Consider the following 18,880-nt stretch of genomic DNA (forward strand, 5'->3'; position numbering starts at 1 on the left):
ATTTCTGTGACATAAAGTGTGGCTTTAATGTTCGATTTTTGAAAGTGTGTGGATTTGGGTTATGGAACCGTTAAGATGCTTTGAAGTGGTGGATGGACGATTGATTTGTCGACACGTGGAAGTTAAAAATGATGGTTTAATAAATGTGATAAGGGTTTTGTAGGACCAGATTAATAAGTGGGTGGCAGTTGGTTAGGTCAACTTGTTATTTTGCTTCTCTGTCTCCCCTTGCCCTGTATAGTACAGTAGTATATTCCTATTTAAAATTACTGTTCATCTTGTGTTAAAGAAAAGTCAATACTATATATATAGGCAAAAATTTTACACCTTTGATTATTCATCTGTTTTAATTTTTACACCCTATTTTTACTAATTTTACTCCTGATTTTATCTAAAAATTGACTATCGAATTGGGAGAGTACAAAAGAAAATAGGGGTTGAGCCGGACAGGCGCCGGGGCTAGCTGGGCCTTGGCTCCGCCCCTGTATATATATATATACACTTTGTTATTGTTAGGTTTAGAGAAGAAAGAAAATCAAAACTATTTTTCTTGCCTTTTTTGGTTGCATGAAATTGGAATATAGAATAAGTCAATGAACTATATCTTTAAAATTTTATAAATGTATGTTAAAGATTGATATTATTATTTATTATTTATTATAATAAAGAAAATGGTTAAGTTGTAAACAGTATAAAAAATAACTTAGGTGTTTATTTAGCTCTAGTTAAAGACGGTGTGTTGACTCAATCTGAGTTCAAATCATTATTAATAAGTTGTAGAATAGTTAGAAACAATGTTTTGACTTAATCAATATTTTTCTTTTATAATCATTGATGTATTTAAAAAATAACACAAAAAGTACTCACATCATTACAAAATACGGTGATTATATACACCAAACCACCAATCCTACAAATCATTAATTATATAAAATTCAAAGGGCTATGGTTCCATTCATAAAAATTATACAAAACCTTTTGTTTGTTTTCAATCACTAACCACCACTATGAAAACATCTTCACATTGTGCACTATTTCCTCCAAATAGGCTACAGCATTGTTAAAAATTATGTCGTTCCATATGCACCAACATGTTACCATCCATAAGCATCCCACTCTTCTTGTTGAGCACATTTTTTTCAGAACCTCCAGCATGTGCAGAAAATGGGCATAATGAATATAATAACATCCAAAAACTTATTAATTGTTGGGTTAATAGACATTTGCCCCCCTGCCATATAGGCGAGATTCGGTTTACCCCCCTATTAATATTTTTTTTTTAATTGCCCCCTTGAAATATGAAAAGCTCTATGATTTACCCCCCTAGGACCCCCCTGTAAACTTGTTTTTTTGATTTACCCCCCTGGTTTTTCACTGTTTTTTACACGCTTAGGAGGTACCCTAAAAATACAGGGAGTAATCCAAAAAAAAAAAAATTAATAGGGGGGTAAACTGAATTTCGCCTATATGGTAGGGGAAAAATGTCTATTAACCTTATTCAAAAAAGAATTTTTTTAAAGAAAAGCTTTGTGATGCATACCAAACAAGTGACTTTTAAGTTGAAAAATTATGTTACCATTTCAATATTTCTTGTTTACTCAAAAAAACCATTTCAATATTTCTTGAACTTTTTCGTCTAGATCTCTTTTGTTCCTCAAAGACTTGAAGTCTAAGAGGATATTACTATGACTTTTAAGATCGTAGATGATTTAATGATTTACTTGTACTCTATTTTAAAGTCAAAAGTAAGAAACTTTTAAGGTTTTGTAAACTTGGTTAAGTTTGTCCAAAATCAACTTAATTTAAAAATAGGCACTCTAAGAAATTATCGTGGTGGTAAATTTGTTACCCACTAGTTTGAAAGCTTTTACAATGAAAGTGGTATAACCAATAACTTTTCATGTTTGTGCACTAAAAGCAAGATGGTGTTGCAGAACATAAAAACTATATTTTAGAATTAGCACGAATAGTGATAAGCGAGATGAGCCTACCTAAATATTTTTGGATGTATGCAATTAATACCGCATGCCAAATCTTCAACAGGGCATTCATTTAATCTATCCTAGAGAAGACCTCATATGAGCTACTTAAAGGTAGAAAACTTAATATTTCATACTTTTATGTTTTTGGTTGCAAATGTTTCATTTTAAATAACGGCAAAGACAAACTTGATAAATTTGATGCAAAAGATAATGAAGGAATCTTCCTTGGATACTCATTATCTAGTAATGCATATAGAACATTCAATAATAGAACCTTATTTGTCGAAGAGTATGTTTATGTTGCTTTTGATGAAACCAAACTCTAAGAAATGGGGAGAGGTATTTCTTGTGTTATTGATTTTTTAGGTGTGAACACGGAAGATACAATCAATGATGATGTTTAAAAAGTAAATCCTCCAAAGAATGAGGACATTAAAAATGATGAAGAGGAAAATGAATAAGAGGATGATAAACAAGAGACCTCAAACTAACTTCCTCGAGGAGTAAGTACACGTTTACAATTAAATAATTTTTGTAATTACGCTGCAGTCATATCTCAAGTTGAACTAAAAGTTGTTAGTGATGCTTTGAATGATGAGAGTTGGCTTTTTTTGTGCGAGAATAACTTAACCAATTTAAAATAAATGATGTATGAGACTTAGTCAAACGGCCTAAAAACAAAACAATAATAGACACTAAGTAGGTCTTTCGAAACAAATTAGATTATTCGAATAATGACTAGAAACAAAGATAGGGTAGTGGCAAAAGTGTATAATTAGGAAGAAGGGATAAGCAACAAGGAGACTTATGCTCTTATAGTCTGTCTTAAAGCCATTGGACTCCCCTTGGCATTCATTTGATGTCTTTATTTTAAGTTATATCAGATAGACGTTAAGTCCGTTTTTCTAAATGTATTTATAAATGAAGAGGTATAAGTTTTGAGAATATGAAAATCGCCACCACATTTTAAAACTTAAGAAAGCCCTATACACCCTCAAACAAGCTCCCAGAACTTGGTATGGGCGTCTTAGTTGTTTCTTACTATGGAAGGGATTTAGTCGTGGAACTGTAGACACCACTTTATTTAACATAAGGGAAAACATGTTTAATTGGTTTAGATATATGTAGATGCCATTATTTTTGGATCTACTAACAAATTTCTATGTAAGGAGTTTTCTAACATTATGCAGGGTGACTTGAAATATCATTGATGGATGAATTCACACATTTCTTGAGACTCCAAATAAAGCAAATTGGTAAGGGAACTTTCATCATTTAGACCAAATATTGCTTAAAAGTTCTCAAGAAGTATGAAATGAAGAATTAAAAATTAATATCTACTCCAATGGTCTCAAATTTACCAATTGACTAAGATAAATTAGGAAAGTAGTTTGAAAAAAAAAGTATTTGGGTTAATTGGATACTTGTTCTATTTAATTGTAAGTATACTTGATATTATGTTTAGTGTTTACACGTACGCTAGGTTTTAAGTCTCTTATAGAGAATCATATTTTAAGATCATTAAGTTTATTATAAGGTGCCTAACGGTACTATAAACTATGGTCTCTGATTCCTAAGGAAAGTGAATGTAGTTTGGTAGGCTTCTCTGATTTTGATTTTGCATGGTGTGTAATAGATAGGAAAAGCACTAGCGAAACAAGTCACATTTTTGGAAGTTGTTTGATCTCATGGCATCATAAGAAGCAAGATAGTGTTTCACTTTCTACCGCCGAGGAAGAATACATAGCATCTGATAATTATTTTGCACAAGTCCTTTGGCTAAAATAATGATTATTTGATTATGATTTAAAATTAGACTGCATTCCGATCAAATGTGACAACACTAGCGCTACAAGTCTAACAAAAAAAACCTCGTGTTAAATTTGCACATTAATAGGGATGGCAATGGACATGGCATGAGTAGGGTACTAAAGTACTCGTCCTCATATGGATACATACTCGTGTGGGCATCAATGTTTGTACTTGTACTCGTATCCTATGGATACATAAGCACCCATACCTATATCTGTTTACCCGCACTTCTAATTAAACATTCTCGATCAATTATAATTTATCATGTCATTTTAAGTTTTTAACAACATTTAAAAAAATCAAAGACATTATCATTGAGTTAAGAAATAAACAAACACTTATATTAAAATGCATACAAGTTTATTAGCGATTTATTTAATAAAATTGATAAGCATACATTGTTGTATAATATTAAAAATAAAGAATATAGAAATATATATTGTGCGATATGAGGGGTGGGTACTAAGGTACCCGTAATAGTGCTCATACCTGCTTATTTTAGTGGGTAATTGCCTATGCCCATACCTATTTTGTGGGTTTTTACCCTATTCGTTGTGAGTGGTTTTTGCAGGTACCTACTGGGGTTGGATCCAATTGTCATATCTACACACTAAACTTATAGAGATTAGGCATCATTTTCTTCTAGATCATTGGAAAAAGATGATGTAGTTTTCGAATATGTGGACACCAAAAAATTAGCTTGCTGATATTTTTACAAAATCATAATTCGTGGAATTGTTCCACAAGATTCGCAGAGAACTAGAGATCCTCAATTCCTCTTGTTTTGAATGAGCAATAATCTAAATTTTAAATTTGTTGCATGATTCTTTGTTTTACTAATTACGTCTTGTGTTGCAAGTTTCTCTCTAATCAATCTCATATGGTATTATCTCTCAAATTTATTTCTCTTTGTTATGTATCTGATTGATTTAAATTTTTGTATGACTTGTCATATGCATGTTTATCTCATTTTAAATTTCTTCTTATGCATGTTGATTGTTTTCTCTATATTTAATCTCTTTTTAAATGGAATCTTATTTATTTACTTGTCCATCTATAATTGGCATTACATTTCAGGAAATGGCATAAAGATTTATATTTATGTTTTGAATTTTATTATTTGACCAGGATTTTTGTGTTACTTTTGATATCCTCTGTGTTGATCTTGTTTAACATTTGTTTTTTTGTGTTATGATGCATGCTTCTCTATTATGTATGCGCCTTTTATATTATGTGTTGCTTGAGATTTTTTTTTTAATATTGGTTTATCAATTATCGCTTTATGAGATGTTATTGCATGTGTATCATTATATGTTTTTCATGTGTGTGATTGCGGTGATTCCATCATTTCTCGTTTTTGTTTTTCTCCTCTTTTTTGATATTATCAAAAAGGAAAAAGGATTTAACTTGAAATATGAATTTGAATTGTGCAATGGGTGTTCAATGCTGGCGGAGCATACCTCTATGAGTAATTCATATTACTTAATTTTTGTCAAGTATAAAGAAAAGGAGATTGAAATTAACCTCAAGTGCATTATCGATTATTTTATTATTTTCGTACTTTGTATATTATATTTTATCTTATTTTTTAGTAGCTCATTGAATCTCTTATCACACATAAATAACAGGTTTTTCGTGCATATAATAAAGTGTTGACTAAATTCAAAGTAGTATGATCCGATTCAAAGGTTAGCTGCATCGATTCAAGCACACCATGAACAATTTATTAAAGTGCCTAAAAACTCATTTTTGGATCTATTTGCATGAATCAATTCATAAGCTTAATTTGATCTAATTCAAAGGAGAAAATCGTGATTGAATCAATTCAGACATACCATGAATTGATTGATTAAAGTGCCTCAAACCTTCATTTTTGTTTTGTTTGTAAGAATCAGATCATAACTTGATTTGATTCGATTCAAAATGTTGAAATGAATCGATTTAAAGATGACTTGATCTAATTCAAACGCTGATTTGAATTGATTCAAATTGACTTTGATCCTAGTCATTTCCATCACATGAATTGATTCGTAGGCTATTTGAATTGATTCATTAAGTTCTATTTTTCTCATTTTAATGCCTCGTCTCATGCACTTATAAATAATGTTTCATTTTTAAAAAAAACATTGTCTCTTATCAAGATAATAGGGTCAAAATTTTGCAGTTAGAAAGCTAAAAGAAACTACAACTTCATTTCTCTCTAAAATGTTGCAGTTAAAAAAGCTAAAAGAAATTACAACTTTGTGGTGTGTATGATGATTGATTGTGAGAAATTATTAGTGTTCTAATTGTCCATTTAGAGTAAGTAGCTTTTATAGCAGGTTTTTAATCTTGAAAAAATTTGAGAAGTTAATTTCCTTGAAGAAAAAGAGAAGGATATTGTATCCAATGTTGTGGAGTTTTTATATGCATCGGTCATCCTAGTAAAGAAGAGTACTCAATGCTTGAAATTCGGGATCTAGTGAAGATCAGCGAGTTATCAAGATTGAAGGGATTCAAAGTTTGAAGCCCGGGAATGAGTGAAGATTAATGAGCACTTAAGATTGACATCCATCCAAGGTTAGAGATGGTGATCGAGTGAAGATCATAGTAGTTGAGAAGCTAATTGTAGACAATGTCAATCAAGAGAAAGGAAGAACATAAATTTAATTGTTATATTTTATCTTGTGTTTCATTGAATTGTTGTAACCAAAATCTCTCTCTTAGATTTTGTTTTTCTTATTTATATTTTTATTACATTTTGAAAACAAAAGCAAGCGTACCACACCAGTACCCATAGGAACGCACGAGTATTATACTAGTTATTTATAATAACTAAATAATGTTAAAATTAAAAAAACGAAATTTTATCAGATTTTAAGAATCGTATATGAAACATTTCAAAATTATTAGGATTATAGTTTTACCAACTCCACTATAAATTCCTATGATATTTAATTTGTTCAAAGAGAAGAGAATTATATATTCTATCGTTGCATCATTTTCTCTAATGGATTCTCATTAAACTTATTTATTCTTAATCATAAAATATAGTAATATAATAAATTTACAAAAGTTTTGAAAAAAATCATGATATCAAAAAGAAGATGGAATTGAATTTTCACATTATTTTCAGTATAATTCTCATTATTATTTTAAAGGAAAAGTCACATTACTTTTACTAACTTTTTTATTTAGGGTTAAATATATGATGCCCCCCTGCCACTAGGGCGAGTTTTGATTTTGCCCCCCTGAAGTTTTTTTTTTTTAAACTGACTGGACTTGCTTACTATGTTTAATAAGCAAAAATCATTCAAAATTTTTGCCACAGCCAGGAATCGAACCCAGTCCTTGCATGATGCCATGATGCATCTCCCACCAACTGAACTGGTACATCTTATTGATTTTTTTTCGTTTCAAACTCAATTTAATATATATTATTTACGTTTTAACTATTTTTATAAAAAATATATAGATTAACGTTAATATTAATAATTAAAAAAACTAAACAATAATTATACATATTAAAAACATTAATATATTATAAAAAAACGTTAATGTATATTTAAAATGTACTTTATATATTATAAAAAATATTAATATATTATAAAACATTAATATATTAATGTACTTTATATATTAATGTACTTTCTAATTGAACTTTTAAAGTTTTTGGTTTTTATAAATTGATAATTCTTTTATAAATTAAATTTTTATAACTTTAATATTGTTTTTAATTAACGTTTTTATATATATACTGAATGTTTAAATTTAATTAACATATAAAATAAAAAAATTTAGTATATATGTTACATAAAAAACTAATTATATAAAATGATTTTATATAAAACATAATAAACTATTAATATATATACTTTTATAAAAAATATATTTATATTAAAACTGTACATATAAAATGATTTTTAAAAAAAAAAAAAAAAACTGTACATATAAAATGATTTATATAATATATATTAGAATCATTATAAAAAACTGTACATATAAAAAAACTATACATATTAATTTATAATTTTGTTTGTTTTATATAATATATATTAGAATCATTATAAAAATATATATATATATATATATAAATGATTTATAACACAATTAATTTTTATATATAACGTTTTATATTAATATACTAACTTTTATATATAACGTTTTAATATACTAACTTTTATATGTTAAATGTTTTAATATATATACTTTTATATAAAATATATTTATATTAAAACTGTACATATTAAATGATTTATATAATATATATTAGAATCATTATAAAAAACTGTACATATAAAAAAACTATATATTATAACACTGTACATAATATAATATATACTAACAAAATAAATAAACTATACATATTAAAAAAACTGTACATATACTAACAAAATGTACATATAAAAAAACTGTACACGATTAATATATATTAGAATCATTATAAAAATATTTATAAATGATTTATAACACAATTAATTTAAAAGTATATATATATAAAAGTATATATATTAAAAATTTAACACAATTAATTTTTATATATAACGTTTTATATTATAACACAATTAATTTAAGAATTTATAAATTTAAAATATTATATAAAACATTTTATATTAATATACTAACTATTTATGCTAATATAAAATACATTAATATGTTCAGTTTTTATTCAGTTAAAAAATTAATAAGAAAACCAAATAAAAAACATGTAATTACAACGAAAATGCATAGCTGAGTTGGTTGAGGAGTTGCTCGTTAACATGCCAGTGGTGGGTTCGATCCTTGGTTTTGGCAAAATTTTTAATTGATTTTTGCTTATTAAACATCTTATACAATAAGTAAGCAAGTCCAGTCAGCCAAACAAGGACTTCAAATGCCAAGTCAGCCAGATCCTCCACGTCCAGTCAGCCAAACAAGGGATAGGGGCTTCTGAAAATAGAATCTGTGTTTTATAAGGGGCAGTTTACAAAAAAAAAAACTTCAGGGGGGCAAAATCAAAACTCGCCCTAGTGGCAGGGGGGCATCGTATATTTAACCCTTTTATTTATAGATTTTTATTTTTCTACTCTATCTTTTATTTTAATTATTTAAATGGAGTATAATATTTATTTATATTCTATATTATTTCATGATATTATTATATCATACAATTATTTTTTCAAGTTTTATTAATTTATGTGCATCAACAAATTGTTATATTTTGGAAGTTAGAATTTTATTTAAGATTGTTATTCAAGTTATTTGCATGAATAAAATGTATAGATTTCTTTTTTTTTAGATTTTATAGATTTCTTTTTTTGTAGATTTTATAGTTATGAAATTATTTTAATAATTTTATTTAATGATTTTTTTAATATGTATAAACTCAATTAGAATTCATGCGGTCCGAACACAAGGAGTTGACATGTATTGTAATTTTAGCAAGTACAAACCACTATTAATTTGGAGTACCATCTAGAATTATATAAGTGTGGGTTTGATTAGAATTGATTTTCCAAATAATCTCATTGATTGATTATTCTGAAAAGCGTATAATTGAAGATTGCTTTATATTGAATAATCTTTAAGTATTTTAAATGTCTTTTTGAAGCATTAAGGATTATCTATCATATTGTCTATCTTATTTAAATTATTTAGTGAATGTGCGCGCACATTAATACAACCATCTTTCAATTTCTAAAATATTTTAAAATCAAAGTTTTATCAAATTCACTTCTTTGCGTTAGTTAATCTGATTTTTCTAAATAAAAATGAAGGGAGTTTTTTAGTTGTCTATTCAACTTTGTTCTAGACTCACATTCAATATTCAAACCAGCAATAACATTTTATATGAAAGTGTTTATATTATGATTGCAACTTATTGACTTAAAAGACACAATATTTTGAGGATGATCTCTCTGAAAGCCTGAGATTTGATTAAAACAAACATTAGGATGATCTCACTGGAAGCTTGAGAATGATTTCATTGGAAGCTTGAGAATGATCAATGCTAAGAAACTTGTAGAGGCCACCCTTGTCAAATACACCTTAAAAATTGATTTCACTGGAAGCCCGGGATTTGATAAAACAAACGTTAGTATGAAATTCAAAGATGACCTGATTATCTTTATCTCTAGCAAACTGTCTTATCCTTATAAGACTCTTTGTAATATATGAAACATGTAATAGGTTATTTAGGACTAACTGAAAGTTGGAATTTAAAGGAAAGTTGAATTTTGTTGAACCAATTGAAATAAAAGAAAAACATTGGCCATTGCCAATGATGATTTGACTTGGTCTTTCAAACAATGATATTTTCTAAATGTTTTATGCATTGGAAGTTAGATGGTGAGAGGCAATAGAATCAGGATACCAATTAATCGAATTTACAGAATCAGAACTCATCATCATAGCTTATAGTCTAAATTGAGAGAAATTATGCATGAAATTTATCCCAAAGTTGCCTTTATTTTTTGCACCGTACGACACATCTTGGCATCTCCTTAGAGATTGTTGATTAAAGCCAAGCAAGAATGATTTGATCTTGTTTCTCCCGGACTTCAAATTCTTTCAAAACTATTTAGCATATTTAATTGTTGAAAAGTTGAGAGGAATAATTGGATTCACAAGATAATGATGAGTTTGTGAGCTTTGATGATTGGTTCAACTTGTTGACACCAAAGATGGTTTTCAACATTAAGTTTCTCATAAATGGTTTTCACCATTAAGTTTCTCATAGATGAGCGACACTCCTTGTGGTGGTGCGGTTGTGACCACCAGATTGATGAAGTTGGATGATGCTACAAGATCATTACCAAGCTCATCTCATATTATGTTAGAATCTTGAATATTTACACTGCTAGGCTATTGAATATTGTTTCTACAATAAATCTTCTATGAGCTTACTTGCTGGGAAAGGTAAGGTAACTTTTGTACATTTGTAAGAGAGAAATATGAAAGAGAAATGATAAATAAGATGAAAGGGATAGTGATGTAGGAGAGACATAAAGAGAAAATCTCTCTTTGCCTTTCTCATCTTAAAGATAATTGATCTTCTATCTTTATGGGATCTTCTATCTTTGTGGCAAGTAATGTAGGATAACTTTACTAAGTTCAAATGTATTTTATGAGAGAAAAAGATAAATGATAAATGATAGATAATGAGAGAGACAATAATATAGAAGAGATAGAGAAAATTATCCTTCCTTCCTCAAAGGTAGAAAATGGCAGTCCCATTGTCCATAGTATTTATACAAACAACATTCTATGAAACAAGTTATGTATCAAGGAAGAGTAGCCTATGTATGAACAACTACAATTTCTATCATAATCTTCTTTGATATAAAACTTTGGCCAAAAAAACCTAAGGAACAAACAACCAATACTAAAGGTGTAAGTAACTGAACTGAAGGAAACAAAAATATGGTGTGGTATCACTATAATAGGGTAGACATTTGCAAGTGCCACTTTCCACCTTTTTTTTATCACCCCAATCTGTCATAGTCTCATAGAGCTGTCATCATGGCCCCCCTTGCAGCCTCCCGTTTCATCTGTGCAGCTTTCCCACTGCCGCGAAAGTACATGTATACTTGCTGCAATTATAAACCAACAATTAAACAAGAAAGTTGATGTAAATCAAGAGAATACATATGTTATGTTTGATTATTAAAAGAAACCTGAATAACCCATATGCTTAGTAGTGATTCAACGGCGAAAAAAGCAAACCCAACTAAGTAGAGTATCTGAAATTCAGCACAAGTATTACAGTTAATATCATTGAAATTATAATCATTACATGACATGAAAATAAAACTTCCTTCTGGGATAAACTTATCAAATGTATGTTGGGACATACCCCAACCACTGGATTGTAGGTCAGCACCTCAATTGCAGGCAGAATACCTCTGTTCACAACATAAGCATTAATTTGAGTAACAGGCACAATTAGAAGCAAAAATAATGAGATAATGATAATGTGCATGTGAGACATTTGAAGGGAACTCACGTGAGAGATTTTCCTTTGAAGATAATTGGAGGTGCAACTGCAGCCAGAACACAAAACATAATGTGGAACTGTTTGGAGACAATGAGGAATAAATAAGTAAAAAGAGCACTTAGCAAAATAAGAACATAATTGATGGTTACTGCTTGAAAAATATATATATAACTTGCCGAGTAACACAAGAAAAACCAGCCAAACTTTAGAGCACTGTCCGTTCTGTAACACAGGAGATGGCGCATAGTTATAAAACAAAAACATGCCAAAACCAGTAAAATTGGATTTAATCAGATGAAAACTACCTTGTAGCACGATAAAGAGGGCGATACCACATCACATAGGATCCTGGAACACCGGAGATAAAGTATATGATAGCAAGAAACCATATTGATAGACCTACAATGTAAAACAAGTTTGTGTTAACAATTCGCATGGTTGCATGTCTACTAGAATTCATTGATGGGAAGTAAGATATAATACAAACCTTCTCCTTTGAGCCAAGCTACTGTAACAGCAGCAATATTAAAAGTAAGACATAAAATCAAACCTGCGGATTGTTACAAAATTTAAAATCAAGATACGCAATAATTAAAGTAGGAAAAATTCTCATAGAAGGATATTTAAAATTTTAAGCAAGAAACTTTTGCAAAAAGGGAGGAGGGTACATTTTGTAATTCTATTTGATTTTCATAGAATGCAAAAGGATGAAAGATACATGTCCCCACCAGAAAAAGAATAAAAGAAAAGAAGACATCTCCTTCTCTTGTACTTTTGTTTAAAGTTACAAAAAAAGACATGATTTTTAGAAGTCTTTAGCACTGTTATGAAATTTACTAAAGCAAACTTGCCCATGTAAGGTTCAACAGGAAGGCGTGCAGGGTATTTTATGTTTATGTTGGGCAGAAGGTTTTAGCATATGATGGACAAGATGCAACATCATTTGTAGTTTTCTTTTCTGTCATGGATTATGTAGAGTATGATATCTCATATAGCCATAAAACATTATCATGGGAGTGAAAAAATGACCATATGCATGTATTTAGAAATATACTCAGAAAAATGCTATTTGTCACGGAAAAAAAGTACTCATAAAAACACCACGACAGGAGAATTGTATTTGTAGCAAGATATTTTTCATTTTTATCCACACATTTATTCCAACAAATAGGAAATCTAATGGTAGTAATGAATTCGAGATATGTTCATGATTGTTTTCTTCACAATCATGACACATAGGACTACTGTTTACTTTCACTTTTAAGGAAATATGGAACTTCCACCTTTCCATGCTTTAAATATTACTTTTAAGTAGGATCTCATATCAGAAAAACAAAGGAAGTAGCGATTTTAAATAGTTGAAAAGAAAGGATTTCAAATGCTAAAATAAAATGTATAGGTATTTTATTTACTAGTATATAACAATTAAGCTTATGCCAAAGATACTAAACTACCTTAAAAAAGATACTAAACTTATTAAGGCACACATGAAGCAAAAGGATTGAGTACTTCAAGTTTCAAATACTTTCCAATTTCAGTTATGGTTTGGAGCATACACATGAATACAACAAGAATATGAAACTGCTTTTTTGTCTAAGTATCATAAAACATACATTTACTTGTCACTTAAACGCAACCTTATAAGTTTAAATAACAAAAAAGAACCAACGTACCCAACCATGTTGCAAATGCAAAATACTGGATTGTCTGAAGATGAATTGGTATTTCAGCTGCGATGTCATGATGAATGAGAGGGAAAAAAGGTGGCCAATTTTTTTCCTCTATGACTATTCCAGCTGCAAAACAAAAATGTGAACCACTAAAATGAAGACATTATTCCTGTTGGATTCTATCAGTATAGATGAACTTAAAATACCTCGTGATATAGCATCTTCCTTTCTTTTTAGCTCCTGCAAAACGTCACAAGATCATGAGTTGCCTAATTGATATAAAGATCATTTACACAAAAGTCAAGATAGAAAAAAGTGAACAGATTTAAAATTGATGGTATTGATATGACTACTAATTCAGCTTATAAACTAAAAGTTGAACTAAAGTATTACTCATTTAGATCAGGATGAATTACCTGTTCCCTTCTTTTCAATTCAGCCTCTCTAGCTTGAAGTTCTTTTTCCCTTGCTTTGAGTTCCTAAAGTTAGAAAAATATGTAGTTAAATATTTGTCTTCAACAACACTTTGGCATCATAACTTTGACATTTACTTCCACATTTTGATAATACAGTCTCTACCTTTGGCATATCAAGAGGAATGTCAACAGTTGCCCCACGATCATGAGGTTCATGAGGAAGGGGTGTGAGCTTTGTCGAGGTTGCAGGGGAAACACTTCCTGGGTTCTGTAAAATTATTAAGGGGTGAGTTATGTAGGAATGTAATAATTAATGAAAGATAAAGGAGATACCAAGATTTAACTTAATTACAATGGGGGACTAACTGAATAAGTGTAAGCAAATAAAAACATCAATTCTTCTAGTTCTAGATATTATTCCAGTTTAAGATTGTATAAACAATATGCAACACATACATAGGATACATATCAAATGTTAAAACATGTTGGTGCGTCCATTGTCATGATATGATTAAATAAAGTTCTGTAAGCTGATATATACAATGATAGAAGTGAGGTGAATAAGAGAGCTTACAGTAGTGTAGAATGCCCCACCACCATAGTTTGGTTGCCCTGAAGCTTTTCCTTTAGCACCTCCATCCTAACATTGTTAATCAGAATGCAAAATTAAGAGACTCTAAAAAACAAGAAATCAACTATGAACCATACTGTATTATGAATCTAATTACGTCACTAACTTAATTATATCAGCTTACCACACTAACTTAATTATATGATCTAATTACGTCATAATACTTACTAAAAGTGACATTTCTATCCAACTCATTAATATCAGAGTTTTAATAAGTTTTCAACTACTTATAATAGTTTGATTATTTTCATCTCATCTAGACATGTTTTCTCTATACTAGCTCAAACCAGATATATATTAAAAAAGCGCACAGACTGTATCAAATCAAGAACAAACAAGTGTTGATGTTGAACTTCTACAAAAGGAGATTTATATAAAATGAAGTATAAAAATCGGCATTCATGTTAAATCTTGCGTGCAATAAACATTTTTTTCTCATGCAAAAATAAAATACATTTTAACAAACGAATAAATGATTAATCAGAGAATGATGACGGTAGGTTAATTCACAAAGATGCATTGTTCTAACTTGTAACAATATGTAAAATTGTTGGCGCAGCTATATACCGGAAGCACCTTTCTATTGAATTAGCAACGTTAGGAATATTTTGATTGATTCGATTGATTCATCAATGATGTAAAATACGAAAATCCAAAGCGGTTGCAATGCAAAACAAGTAATCGGAGAAAATGCGATGAGAAACTTACAGCAAAAGGATTCACCTCATCTTCGGCGAAGGGATTGGTTTCGAAGGTAGTCATGGGATTTGATTAAGAAAAAACTACGTAGACGGGGATCTGAGAGAGAAATCTGAGATGAAGATTAAGAGAATGAAAATGAATAATGCTGGAATTTTGATTTTGAGATTGGAAAATGATGGAAAAAAAGAAGGGAAGAATGGATTTGTTTGTTGTGGGAGAGAGAGAGGGTGGCCTTGCAAATGGAATGTGAATGCGAACTAACTGAAGAGAAATCACGGATGGATGGGAGCAAAATTTTCATGCATGTTGTTATGCTGTGTTGCGAGCATTTGTTTGTTTCTCATAAGGGTAAGTGCTACTATTATTGTTATATCAATTTCATTTTATCAAAATATTTTATTTTAAATTATGTTAAACTTCTTTTACATATAGATCTAATTAGTTATATTTAAAAATACAGTTGGAATAATTAATCATATTTTAAAAATAAATGTAAAATACTTAATTTTCATATTGGATGTCAGCCGTATAATTACATTAACAATATACACTCCTTCTCTTTTTATTTATTTAGTTTAATTAATGATAATTACGGGAAAGTAGTAAAAAAATTGTAGAAAAAATGTATTTTGCTGCGGGTTCGGGTTTGGGTGAAAAAACCCGAACCCAACGGGTGTGGGCGCGAGTGTTATTTTGTCACCCGAATATGCTTTAGGTTTGGATTCGGACTCGGGTGTTGATTTCAGGTGCGGGTTTGAATAGTGTAAAATCCACACCCGACCCATTGCCATCCACTCTTTTCTCCTCTTTTGGTATTCAAAAACGCCCTTAATTTTTCAAAATATTTTTGTTTGGATTGTAAGGTCTGAAATTTATTGTTGTTCTTTGGATTTTAAAATTTGAACATATGATTAACTCTATACTCATTATTAAAATTTGAACATATGCTCTCTAATTCGATTGGTCTCTCATGACGATTCTGGATAAATATAAAGAGCATGGTTGTCACATCATTGTTATTTTAAAATTTGTGTGTTGGTGAACTGATGATACTCAACACTGACTTACCTTCTTATATCATAATAGAGAGACAATCATTCAATTGGTTTAATTATGGTCTAATTAGTCCTTCAAGTTGGTTTAATTAAGGAGAGTTTACATGATGAAGTCACTTGAGCTTAAGTCTAAACAACCTTTGACATTTATTTTTATATATATATATATATATTCATGTAAAACACTTATGGATCACCTCTCAGAAGTTAATATAGTGAAGTTGCAACTGTATTATGTAAGACTGAGAGGGTGATTGAATGAGTTAAGGGATTTGAGTTGCACGATAGTGACATGCATGAACTCAAGAGTGAATGTCCTGCTTATCCCTCAGATGGGAACTCTTATTTATACTTCTACAATGATGACCTGAAGTCATTATAGAGTGACTCTTGGAGACCCCTAATTATGGCACCAATCGTAACTTCCGCCGTCATCTTTATGGTGCATAACGGCCCAGGCGTCCTCTCGCTTCCGTGACGACCGAGGTGGTGAATCGCTGCTCCTTCCGACTTGGTCAATGACCCAAGTAGCGGCGACGCTGTGGCTTACTCGGTTGAATACTATAAGTCGGCTTCCTTGCTATAGCTAATAATCTCAGCTTCCGAGTTCCTTTATCGGCCTAAGTATTTTTGGTATGTACATAAGCCCCCCGATTTTAAAACTCGTAGGGATGTAGTGTTCGGTCGGAGAAACCATTAGAATTCTTGGGACGATTTAGGAGATCGACCTTCCCGTGATCCAACGATCAGCAAGGCCTTAGCGTGCGCCTGTAGGTTTTCAATAGAAATTAAGGCATGCCCCCTCACCTTACGGTTTAATGATGATTATCACAGGGAACGTGTTTTTCACCATAACTCTATACCATAGTCGTTCATCGGATTATAGTATTTAAATGTCATACCCTCATTCACATTTATCACTCTCTCAACAACGTCTTTGAAGTTTTTAAAAGATTTCTTCTTCCTCACATTTGCGTTTCTTTCTCAGATAACACCCTTCCCTTTTCTTCATTTTATTTTTTCAACAATGGTTATTATTCGAAAATGTGATGAATCGGGGAACAAGTTTGTTCCCCGTAATGCTCAAGAGAGAAAATCTCTCTGGGAGCAATGTATGAAATCATGTGAGGGACACCTAGGGCGAAATGAACTCGCCGAATTCGCCCAAATCATTAAAGAGGTTTACGGAGACCTCTATGAATCCTTTAGCAATTCTGAATCGGAATCTGAATCATTAGGCTCTGTAGAAGTTGTAATAGAGACAGGTGGCTCCTTCGTCGACTCAGAAGTTCTAAGCTACAAACACAAAATTGTCAACTTCAGTGACATAGGCAAACTCCGTGCTAGTATAAACCTCTCATCCACTGGGAACGAAGAGCATGTGATACTGGAAACCTGTGAGGATGGTGAGAGGGTCGGTCTCTTTCGCCCAAAAGGTATGGGTAAGGATTGTTTTTATTTTTACATTGGAATTCTTGATGACTTCAAAATCCAAATTCCTTTCTTTGACTTCGAGGCCGACTTCCTAACCGCCTTAAACATAGCCCCAGTTGAAATGCGTTCGAATGGCTGGGGATTTATTAAGGCTTCGAAGTCATTTGTGAAGTTTTGAATATTTACCCTACACTAAGCTTCTTCTTTTCCTTCTTTGAGTTGAAAGGTGCCGACAAGGAGAGATGGGTCACCCTTAACAGAGCTCCCGGAAGGAGCTTCATCCGGGCTTATTGCTCCAACTATAAGGAATTCAAAGACCGAGTTGTCTGGGTAAAGAGTGGGAGCAGATGTCCCTTCGTTTTGTATGTCGTGGATGGCGCAGCCGACGTTTCCCTTTTTACCCGTGTTTGGTTTTAACTATGACAAGCTAACGGTAGATGAAGTCCAGGCGTTTGCCCTACTGTATTCTTTCCAACGGATGAAAATAAATGATATAATGGTAATGTCCGATGACCAAGCGAAACTACTGGCGTACTTAGGTAAGGATCTCTGTGAGCCCCATACCGTATGTATTTTATGTTTTGCCTTCTCTTATGCTTCGTTCGCTTTTATCTATTTTGCAGTGAAAATGTCAACTGCCAACATCAAGGAACAAAGAAAGTTAATGGCTAAGGACAGGGCTATGCGAGCTACTGGTCAATTGCTACACATTCCAATTAAATGTTACTATTTTCTTATGTTTGTTATTTTTCCATTTTGTCTTTTATGTGAGGTGACATATCCTTAGGGCTGTATTAGCTGGCTTTTGATTGGCTGGATTGTACCTTTTAATAACTGTCGGAGCTAAGGATTGCAATAGAATTGCATATCAACATTTTCTTCTTCCTCTTTTTGTTCTGCGTACCTCTGCTTTATTGTGATTCCATTCCAATAGGTGATATTCTTCTTTTGTTACATCTGGTTTAGAATCCGGATATTACCGGTTCTTCCATAATATCCAAATATCATATCATGTTTTGGTTTATATGTGAGGGCAAAATGGCCAGTCCACTCAAAATGAGGGGAATAAGAATAAATGTTGGTTACGTAGTGTACATTCCTCGCATGAGTTGCATCTTCTTAGACATCAAAATCAAATCATAATGCTTGAATGTGAATTGGTACAAGGATTATCAAAAATTCATTTCATCACTAAGAAAAGGACATAATAAAATAACTACGATA

The 18,880-nt window shown here is 31.0% G+C and overlaps 1 protein-coding gene across 2 annotated transcripts; it reads right to left on the minus strand.

Moving 5' to 3' along the window:
• Positions 1-10,959: 10,959 nt before the first annotated feature.
• Positions 10,960-15,499, minus strand: LOC131648112 (secretory carrier-associated membrane protein 1-like). 2 transcript variants are annotated; one of them, XM_058917902.1, is made up of 13 exons: positions 15,189-15,499; positions 14,409-14,474; positions 13,998-14,102; positions 13,835-13,897; positions 13,625-13,658; positions 13,422-13,544; positions 12,236-12,298; positions 12,054-12,147; positions 11,925-11,970; positions 11,758-11,825; positions 11,608-11,656; positions 11,429-11,494; positions 10,960-11,344 (listed from the first exon to the last, which is right to left on the minus strand). In XM_058917902.1, the coding sequence occupies exons 1-13, from the start codon at positions 15,225-15,227 to the stop codon at positions 11,258-11,260; spliced, it is 903 nt and encodes a 300-aa protein (XP_058773885.1). In that variant the 5' UTR covers positions 15,228-15,499; the 3' UTR covers positions 10,960-11,257. The 2 variants fall into 2 exon arrangements, with proteins under 2 accessions (XP_058773885.1, XP_058773884.1); XM_058917901.1 differs by having other exon boundaries at positions 15,174-15,499.
• Between the last annotated feature and the right edge of the window lie 3,381 nt (positions 15,500-18,880).

Source organism: Vicia villosa, linkage group LG2 (assembly GCF_029867415.1).
Source record: "Vicia villosa cultivar HV-30 ecotype Madison, WI linkage group LG2, Vvil1.0, whole genome shotgun sequence".
NCBI classification, from domain to species: Eukaryota; Viridiplantae; Streptophyta; class Magnoliopsida; order Fabales; family Fabaceae; genus Vicia; species Vicia villosa.

What these genes read in the sequence shown, in the direction of transcription:
- LOC131648112 (XM_058917901.1), bottom strand. Translation starts at nt 15,227, where the DNA reads ATGACTACCTTCGAAACCAATCCCTTCGCCGAAGATGAGGTGAATCCT. An exon ending in GTGGGGCATTCTACACTACT is followed by an intron (nt 14,103 to 14,408) that starts GTAAGCTCTCTT and finishes ATAATTTTACAG; the next exon opens with AACCCAGGAAGTGTTTCCCC. An exon ending in AGCTTGGCTCAAAGGAGAAG is followed by an intron (nt 12,148 to 12,235) that starts GTTTGTATTATA and finishes TTTACATTGTAG; the next exon opens with GTCTATCAATATGGTTTCTT.